This window comes from Notothenia coriiceps, unplaced genomic scaffold (genome assembly GCF_000735185.1).
Source record: "Notothenia coriiceps isolate Sejong01 unplaced genomic scaffold, NC01 NC01_scaffold00036399, whole genome shotgun sequence".
In the NCBI taxonomy this organism is placed as follows: Eukaryota; Metazoa; Chordata; class Actinopteri; order Perciformes; family Nototheniidae; genus Notothenia; species Notothenia coriiceps.
Window position 1 is genome coordinate 413,650 of NW_011369100.1, and position 10,274 is coordinate 423,923.

Here is a 10,274-nt window from a genome sequence, read left to right on the forward strand (position 1 = left end):
TATACTCCAGAGAGAATATTCTCCAAGACTGGACAGATCTTCTCAGAGAGGAGAAATCGCATTAAGCCCTCAAAAGTGAGGAATCTTGCTTTCCTGAATGCAAATGTTCCAGTTAGTAACCCCGCCCCCTTAAAAAAAACGCTCTTTTGAACTCCCGGAAAGGAACGGAGCCATAAGATCCGGCTCCCTTCAAAGAGCCGTAATTCCCATCACTATTTGGGAATGAGATGTTCAAGTTTAATCATTGACCTTGATTGTTAAAGTGAGAATATGTTGTCCGGTAGCGAGTCTGGCTAACACTAACACCAACACTGTTGGTTACTGCAACTCACAACAAGTAGAAATGCACATTTTCATAAGTTGTCAGAAGGTAATGTTATATCAACGTGTCAGCAAGTCACCTTTAATTTTGGTTAGATTCAGTAAGTGAGCCTTAAATTGTGGAGAGTATGCATTGCCCTGGGCTAGGCTAGGCTAGGCTAGCGTTATCTGTTAGCTTAGCTGAGTAAATGTATTGTTTTTCGCTTTTAATATATTAAATACAGGAAGTGTGACATAGGTGAGAAATGTGTAGTAATTGTACCTTCTTAACAGACTTCCAAAGACACAGAGATAGTTAAAGTACTCATTCCTCCATTATCTGAGAACCATGAAGAAACAGTTTCCCCTAATTAATAAAGTTGGCTATTAGGCTGTTGATCTATTATTTATTTGGTCTCTTCAGTGTGAATCCTTGCTCCAAATTAAGTTGGTAGTCCTCTTGACCTTATTAAAATATTAATCTTTTTTGGGAACCATTGAGTTTTCCATTGTGCTCTTTTAGTTTAATACACCACCCTCTGCATGTAAAGGTCAAATCTGTCTCAAATGCTAATAGGTTAAGAAACTCGAGATACCTTTCTCATGTAATGACTTTTCACAGGAAAAAAAGGATATAGGTGATGTTTGAATTCCATAGCAGGTTTGATTTTAGTTTACTGTTTTACATATAATATGCATTACTGCAAGCATGGGAGTACACATGGGATATGGAGAAATAAAAGGCAGCATGAGAGCTTCAGCATTCAAAGTAAACTTGGACTCAACAAAAGTAACCTATGATCTCACGACAGCAACAAAACTCAGATGAAATGAAACTTTTAGTTTTTTTGGTTTGTGAAAAACCTATTTTCCATCAATATTAATGGTCTCATGCAGAGCCTGGCAGGGAGGCCTGTCACAGAGACTGAGCATGAAGCTGTGATGAAGTCCGATCAGCTGTGAGAGCGAGTCGATCAGCAGTGACACTGACATCAAGAGAGAGCTGGAGAAGATGGAAAAGATGGAGGAGATGGAGCTGTCTAACGCTGCAGACAGGAAGCCAGGATGGATGCAGAGCTCTGGCGCAAGGGACAGATGATTCTTTATCCCTCTATTGACCCAACTTATCATGGAAGACACATCATCTGTCTTCCCCCCCTCTCTGTTTGTATGCTTTGATGATGACATCTTAATTGTTATTGCACCATTCTCATGCATTAGCCGTTACAAGAGGGCGAGTCAGTGCAATTTGGTAAATGGACTTTTTTCATCATGCAAAGCAAACAACTTATTAGGAAATGCATCTGTATATATTCTTACTGCTTGCTTCACATGTCATGCAGCTTAGTTTCTACATTAGCCAGAGGGGCACCAAGACATCCCTCTCGGCATCTCTGTGCATATTTCTAACATATGTCAAAGCTGTTGAGTATCCGTATGTCAAATTGAAGTTTTACAGAGTTGTATTTATTTATTGAATGCTCATATAGTCACCAATGTTCATCAGCCTTGTGCAAACTTTGATATTATTGCATGTGCCAGAAAAGCACTGTATTGATCCCTTCAGGTCATGTTTTTTTATACTGTATCTTGTTGTGTGTGTTGAGGTCGAAACGTTGGTATTTCAGGGTAACCAACCAAGTCAGTGAATTTATCAGGTAGCACATGAAGCTTACTAAGAGACGAAAATATCTTGGTGGAGCAATAAGGAGACGGAAACCAAAGACAAATTTAAATGTCATATCCATCTTGTTGCCTTTCCTTGACTGACACCACATAATTAGCGCCCCCTACTGTTTATCTCCACAAACCATCTTCTAAAATGTGCATATCATTAGTGAATAGATGCGGTTTTTCTGAACATTTAATAATGTATGTTTTGTTTGAGACCTGGATAATGTCATCACAGAAGTGAAGAGGAGTCACTTCCAGAACAATTACACGATGTCCTCTTACTGTATCCTCCTTTAACCCCATAAATCCATCACTGACAGCCCAGTTAATAGACTGCCTCGTGGGACTCAGTCTGGAGGAGTTGTGAATTAAAGGGGATATAGGAGGCGGATACAGAAGCAGCTTTTGCACAGAGAGAAGCGCAGTCCGATGGAGAGGCAGCGGTTCATCTCTCTGCGGGAACACACTTAAAACACACACTTACACACGCTTCCTCCACACACGCACACACACACTTTTACATATCTACGGGACTTATCTTTACTAAGAAATCTCTAAGAACTAAAGACAGAATGGATGCTTCCCAGCTTTTCTTTCCACTGCTCTTCTATGGATTTCTGCCAAAAGTAAGTAGGAGATCCTTCACTTGAGCGATATATTTTTTAATGTGATTTTAAATATTGTACGGTTTCTGGTGAATAATTCGTTTTTTTAAGCCAGTAATTATTAGTTTGCATGGTTATTAAAGCCACTTTTTACATTGTAAGCACAGGAGAAGTGCGATGAGAACCACATTTAGATCAATTTGGAAGTCATTGTTCCATAGTTTGTAGGTAAAGGCTCTGTTTTATGAGTCGTTATGATGACAATTCATGTTATTTTATGATGACTTGTAGTTTTGGCTTCCTCCTAAATCTATTTTGCGGTCATTGCTGCAGGGCAAATGTTTATTCGTCCGTTAGAATCATGTAGGCTATCATCTGTCCATAGGAAAACTCCAAATGAAATAAGTGTTACGTGTTTTTTCTCTGCTCACATTGTCAGTAAATAGCCAATCAGATCTGTCTGTGAGTTGACGCACTTTTACCTATCGTCAGAAGTCAATCTCTTTTATATGAAACTCTATCATTTCCTGTTCTTGCTATTTAAAAGATGACCATGAAGATGTTTCAATGGCAGTCTGATAAACTGGTTAACCACAAGCCTTTTCAATTTGAAGTGTTTCTGAAGGTCATCCTGTTGAATTGGATGTAAAACTCTTGGCTTGATTAGTATCTGGTGAATTCATCTTAGCACAGAAAAGTACTGACATCTTACACATAGGGTATGCAGAGTCATTTAACTGAACTAAAAGCACAATTTCTTCATGTTGTTTTAGGGAAAGTGTGTGCATTGTGCAATGTGGTGAAAACTGAGTCCCATTTCAGTGCAGTAGAGTTTTGCTGCAGGCATTTTTGTGGGCGTATGAGCACTTGTATGCACGGTGGGAATAGAATAAACAATCTTTGAGGGACTTAGAAGTGAAATCATCCGTCTTCCTGCGGCACGAGGGGAGTATCTTTTTGCCCTGCTCTAAGTTGCCTTTGGTTTTTGATCTGTTCATTGCTTGTGTCATATTTTATCTCGATTAAGAAGTGCTCTGCTGCTGTTAGTTCCCCTCACTGCACACAACTCCCGACACTATTTCACTTCTGCATTTTCTCTTTGACAGGTAGGTCTATCACTGAGAAGGAAAGGCAACAGACAATTTTAGTAAAGAAAATCGTTTTGGAGCCTCTTTTATGCTTTTAGGGGTGTTCCCTTTCCTGTAGTGTGTGTTATGTAGTTTGTTTTGTATGTAAATCGTCTGCCAAGGCTTAAATCCATGTGTGGCGTGTGGCGCAGTGGATAGAGCCTTGGTGTTGGGATCAGGGGAGCACAGGTTCAAACCCCACTGCAGTCAGCATGTCGTTGTGTCCCTGAGACGCTTCACCCCAAATTGCTCCTGTGGGGATTACCCACAGTATTGAGTATGTAAATCGCTTTGGATAAAAGTGTCTAACAAGGGACATGTAATGTAATGTTCCCTCCAGAGCAGGGAGTTTCTCTCCCACACTCCTCAGGCAGTGTGAGAAAAATAAAGACCTTTTTTTAACATTAAAGCGTGGAAACATGTCACAGCAGAGACAATACATACAAATATGAACCTGAAAATGAGCATCATATGTCCTTTTTAACATTTCAGATTATACGTGGCTGCTGGTGTATTTTGATTTTAGTCATCTGACACTTTACTTCCTTAAACGCTTGTCAATGCAGCTATTTCCAGGCAGAATAGACCGTGAACATCCAAGTGACTGTGTGAAAATGTGCTCCTCACTTCTGTCAACTCTCAGATGTCTGGCCCGCCCCGAGGCTTAAAAGAACCAACGCCATACGTCATGTGTTGACATATTTTAGCGACTCAAGCACTGATGCTCCACTACTTTGTGCCTTTCACCTTCCTGCTTTGCAATAACACAAAGTGAACGTGTACATCTCCGTTTAGTGAGCCCTCAGTCAGGGTTACGGTTTGAATTGACAAAGAGCTGTGCCCCAGCGCCTGCAGAGAAATAGTTCCAGCACAAATCTCCGTCTGTTAGTGCTGCGATTATACAAACAAGATATTGCGTTTCAGCTTTGTAGGGGCTGCTATGCATATGTTGTACTCCTGTCAGGACACTTTAGATGTTTCCCCCCTGTGCCCACTCTTTATGCTAAACTAATTGGCTATGTGTAGCTTCATGCACACACTCCAGAGCGGTATTGATCTCCTCACGTCCGTTTCCTAGACCTACACTATTTATTAGAGACACTTGGGAGAAGCAGTTTACTCCATATCACACATTTTAATTTCCTATCAGGTTTGTTTGGCAGGAAGAGTCCGATGCACACACTTAGTGGAACAACATGAGGCTGAAGCAGCAGACGGTGGATGTGGCTCTCAGTGAAGTGTAGGATAAACACATTACTACACAACGTCCATTTTCCTGTCAGCTCTCCTCATACTTTACTTGATCGTTACCTCAAACAAAGCAAGACCATTTAATATTAAAAAGTCAAAGCCTGGCAGCCCTCGTGATGAGCGAACTCTCGTGGCTGGCAGGTATTTATGGGATGTTTTGCTCATGGAGACACTGCGAGTCCTTTAGGTCATTAATCATCTGCATTGTTTGGGGTGTTGATTCATCGCCCATTAAGGTAACGAATCAAAGTGTACATATTACAGCATCTTGAGGCACTTAGTATTTGGCATCAGTGTTTTGAATTCAAGCATACAGCCCTGGTACAGAATCCAAAGTACTCCACATTCAACCCATACTCTGGCTCTACGGACATGCTTGTTTATGAACTAATAAACTATGAGGAGAGTTTGATCCCAGCAGCCTTCTACAAGTCCTTGCAGAGATTCCCGTATCATGTCTAACCCCCCAATCATGAGAGACTTTATTCAAGTTTGTTCCTGCTGTTTTTGCAGCATTAACAGACTCAATGCATGTGTGTTGCTATTGGTTTGCATTCTCCAAAAGCCTGAAGAAACAAAAACATCTCTCCAATTTCATATCAAATTAAAGTGGGAATCTGGGTTCTTAGCTGGAGATTGGAGAGAAGCCTTGCTCTCGAAACACATGAGTTGTATGGTTAGCCCTTTTTTTCACAGCAGACTTTTTGACTTTGACCTTTCTAGTGTCCCAGTAAGGCCTGACAGCGTGACAGTGAGTCAGCATGCAGAGTGGTGCAGGGATGACGTAGCTTTGAAGGCTAACGCAGAAGTTAGCATCATGAGGGAATCCTCGACAAAATCCAATGGGATAACCACAAACAAGTTAAAAAAAACTTGACTACGAGACGAGGGAACAGGAAGTGGTCCTTTCTGGGTCTTAGGGCTCATTCCTGCACCACTTTATAGCTCGAACTTGAAACAGAAGCGTCATTAACTTTAATATTCAAACCAATGCATCTCCTATTGTCAAAACGGTGTGCCGAATAGTGGAACACATACAGTATAGTGCTATCATATAGCAACAATTTCCAAGCGTTAGCATTTATTTGTCCTTTTCTGGCCGTCTGGTGGATGAAATGGACATATTCAATCTGCTTGTTGCTCTGTTTTGGTCTCAGCCAGTTTCCAAATATCTCCACTTTGTTCACCAGCTAGTTTCTAACTTGTAATGTTTGTCAGTGTTTTTGAGCTGGAAACAGCAGTTAGAAAGAAAGCAGTGAGGAAACACAGACAAGTTGTAGTTTTAAAACCATGAACTGAAGGATAAGAAGGCTCTGCTGCTTTAACATGGTGCTACAATAAGTGTTAAAGTCATAAACACTGCACCCGGTATTTTTTTCAGTCGTGAGATAAAGCCAGGGATTACAGAGTCTATCGATTCTGTTAAGCCCTATGGAGCATAACATTTACGTTTTCTTTGAACCTTGTTTACTTCTTATTACTTTGCATTTCTGGATTGGCCTGAACCTGGTTTAGCTTCCTGAGGGGCTTTTGGACTCAAATCCTCCCCGGAGTGCCCAATAATTAATTTCATGCTAATCATAAATAAGGTTACCTCGGGGTTTGACCAACATGAGATTTCCTCCTGTTGTGTGTTATGTTAGCAGATGTCTCCCGGCAGAAGTTACCTCAGGATACGTTGGATGGACTCCTGTGAGCAAAGTGCTTTGGATTGTGATAGTGTCAGGGCGACCTCGTCCATTAGGAGGGAGCGAGTGAGGCGATGACTGAGTCTGTGGAGCAGTGATAACACGGAGCTATGAGATGCTGTTTTTTCTTTATATTTTCCATTAAAGTTGAACTACAGGTGTTGCCCTTGAGGCAGTATTGTTTTAAAGCCTCTAGCTAATTCAGCTCGGATGATTGTTAGCCTCGGGTATTTCTGCTCGCGGCTTTTCGACAGAATCGCTCATCAAAACAACTTCACACTCATCCCTGCACTACTCTGAGTCCTCATCAATACACCTGTCAAGATCGAAGTTGATCGGATTAATGATTGTCATGCAGCTCGGCGTCAGAAGAGCAGAAGTACATACAAACAGAAAGAGAGCCCTTATTTTAGAAGATGGCTACAGCAGTGTTTTAGGAAGTCAGTCACATTTTAAATCCTCAAAGCTCGTATGTGTAAGATTTAAAAGTCCAGAGAAACATGAAATACTTGTGTGAGATGTGGTTTTATACAAAAAAAACTTCAATAACTGTCACGGCCTTGACGGAAAGTCCTTTTGATTTCTCCATTCTTACTTGCTCAAATGTGTAGTGCACAATCAAATATCTGACGGTTATAAAATATTTAAAAGTTTGACATCTGTAGTCTCTATTCTCGTCTCTTATGCCTCGCTGTGAGTCGAGTGAAAAGGCCTTTACGTTTTAATTCAAATCTGTTCTGACATAAAACACAGAACAATGGACGGCAGATGCTACATTTACAGATTTTAAAAGGACGTCTCCGAGGGAAAGGATGTCTCAATGTATTATTGAATGTCTGTTCCCTTGACTCCTCTCTCCTCAATTATCTTGAAAGGAATCAATGGCACACAAACAGGAGAATGGGAAAGGCTTCAAGGTCTTCCCTGTGTGAGTTTGTCCTGCTCTCATTCCCCTCCTACACACCTGCTCTGTATCAGCCTCGTTACACCCTGCTCCCTGAGGTTCTTCCCAGCCAATCAGATCCTCCCCTGCTCCCAGAGGTGATCTCCTGCCAATCAGCTCCCTGCCTGTCTGACCCGATTACGCACACCTGAGCTTCTCCTTCCATCTCACCACCTTCACATCCTCCCCTCGTCACATTAGTTTTTATTTAGGTCTGCTCCTCAGATTTTGCGATTTCAAGAGTTCTTTCCGATTTTAAGATGTCGACTTAAGAGGTGAATTTCTTATTTTTCCAGTTTCCTGCACTCATTTAAATTATATTGTGAGACTCTTATGACGAATATGCATGTGTAAATACTGTTAGTTTCACACATGTTATATATTGGACCAGGACTGGCCTAGTTTAAAATCACGTCATCATGCTCTGGTGTGAAACTCTGGACATGTGTCACATTTGCTTTTTCCAAACATGTCAATTTTCTACTCGTCAACCAAATGCCCTTTTGGCTTTTCCACCTGCCCCAGACATATCACTACGCCCTCTCCCTTCCCTACAATAACCCCACAATCAACCTGATCGCCTGCTTCCTACCCCTAGTTGTACATACTGTGTATATCGGTTCATTTTCTCGTGTTTCAAATTCCTACAATTTTAGTTTTCGGTCTACCTGTACCTCCTGTCTATCTATACCTGCCTGTGATCATAAATCTTAAAAACAATCTTAATTTTGACCTCAACAATCTACATTTGAGACCTTACCCTGTTACAATTGTCTTCATTATTATCATGTCAATGTTATGAAATCAGACAAACCCTGCATCCACATACATTATGGCTTAAATTGGAGCATCAGTCAGAACGTCCACACTGTAAACACTTACTTGGAGTGTGACGTTTAAAGAAAAAACCCCATTTCAAAATATTATTTGAGTAGAAACTCGTTCTACGCATCTCTTGGATGCCTGTGTTACTGACAATTGAGTGTGCGAAGTCGTCCGTGCAGAAATCCCGGTAATGTGTTTGTTTGCTCTTAAATATTCCTGCACAAACAGCTTCAGCAGGAATGGTAAATAGTGTACTGAATCCTGTTTGTAAATGATAAACAAGGTGACGTCTGGGTTTATTCTGCCTCATTACATTGAGCTATTACACCACAATGCATTTACTCAGCTGGGCTGTGAGGAACACTGAGGGCAAGGGCGTCTCTGTGTCGTTCAGTAATGAGGATTTGTTGTGTTTGTCTCATCTGAGGTGAAACAGGATCCTGTTTACTCGTCAGCTCAACACTGGATTAAACAGGGCGTTTAAAAAATGACATATTATGGTAATGGTTCACATTTGTGTTGAGTGCCTCTCTGCTTTAATGTTCAAAAAGCTCTTTATTTCTCTCATACTGCCTGTGCTGCAGCACCTCTTCTCACCCTCTGTCTGAAACCAGAGCCCAGTCTGCTCTGATTGGTTAGCTGGCTGGCTCTGTTGTGATTGGTCAACCGCTTATGGCACATTTCCACTGCAGCGGGGTAGCCCCGTTTAAGCGTCCCTAAGCGTCCTCGCTCAGGCCTCGGGCTGCCTCGCTGGCCGTCCGAGGCCGTGGGGCATTTCCATTACAGTTTAGGACCTGGGGTAGCAACGCAATGTAGGCGGGGCATCTGTGCAGAGACACCCTGGAGCTCCCGCTGGATTTGATCATCCCCAATGAGATGTAGGAACGTCGTCACCTCCTCGGTCGACCACGGTGTGCTTTTCTTTGACGTTGCCATTTTTGTTGCTCCTCCGTTTACAAAAATGCTGCAAGCTTATATGTGACGCTAGGGATGATCTGGCAGGCGATCTTGTGACGATTCTCTCTGACCAATCAGCAGTCGAGAGTGTTGACGTCACTAGTTCAGCCCTGGCCTGATAGAACCACGATTTTATGGGGCCGGAAACAGAGGGAAAAAGTACCCGCTAGCCGGTGCTACGCTATATGGAAAGGCCACCAAAAACTGGCCTGACCGCTTGAGGGCGATTAAGGACGCTTAAACGGGGCTACCCGCTGCAGTGGAAATGCGCCCATTAGAGATGTCCCGCCCCTTAGCCTATCACGTACAATGTGTTGGAGCGATAGCCAATAGAAGCGCACGTTTTACAAAGTGATGTCGCTATGTTCAGGAAGTAAACAAAGGAGTCCAATGGAAGCGTTTCAGGAGGGAATGTGTGAGAGAACTTTGCGATGTTAGTCTTTGCAAACCATCTACGTGCATTAAAGACCTATATAACACACTACAGGAAAGGGAGAACCCCAAAAAGCATAATAGGGCCTCTTTATTGACGATGTGTCATGTTAGGCAGCAGCTGAGTTGTGGAAGCTCATGAAAAAGACATACAAGGCAGGGTTATTATTACGGTCATTAAAAACCTGGAAAAGTCATGGAAATTAAAAATGCTAATTCCAGGCCCTAGAAAAATTATGGAAAACAATATTTTCCCCAAAGTTTTTGGAAAAGTCATGGAAATGTAACTAAAGTTGCATCAAATATAATTTATATTTTATCTAATCGCCGAAATAGTAATACTCTAACAATAATAAATACTGTATCGTAGCCTACAGTAATGAAACGGGAAATGGCATTTAACTGACGAGGTGTTTTACTGGTGAGAGATTTGAGTTGCTTTAGCGTGAAGAAGCTATAAGCCTGCTATTCG

General features: G+C 41.8%; 1 protein-coding gene across 1 annotated transcript in view; it reads left to right on the plus strand.

Annotated features, from left to right (window-relative positions):
* Positions 1–2,414: 2,414 nt before the first annotated feature.
* The window catches only part of LOC104963728 (vasoactive intestinal polypeptide receptor-like), a 12,886-nt gene continuing 5,026 nt past the window's right edge, over positions 2,415–10,274 (plus strand). Inside the window, exon 1 of the mRNA XM_010792369.1 lies at positions 2,415–2,600. Within this exon, the coding sequence (XP_010790671.1) occupies positions 2,547–2,600 (54 nt within the window). The 5' untranslated portion in view covers positions 2,415–2,546. The remainder of the gene's footprint in view (positions 2,601–10,274) is intronic.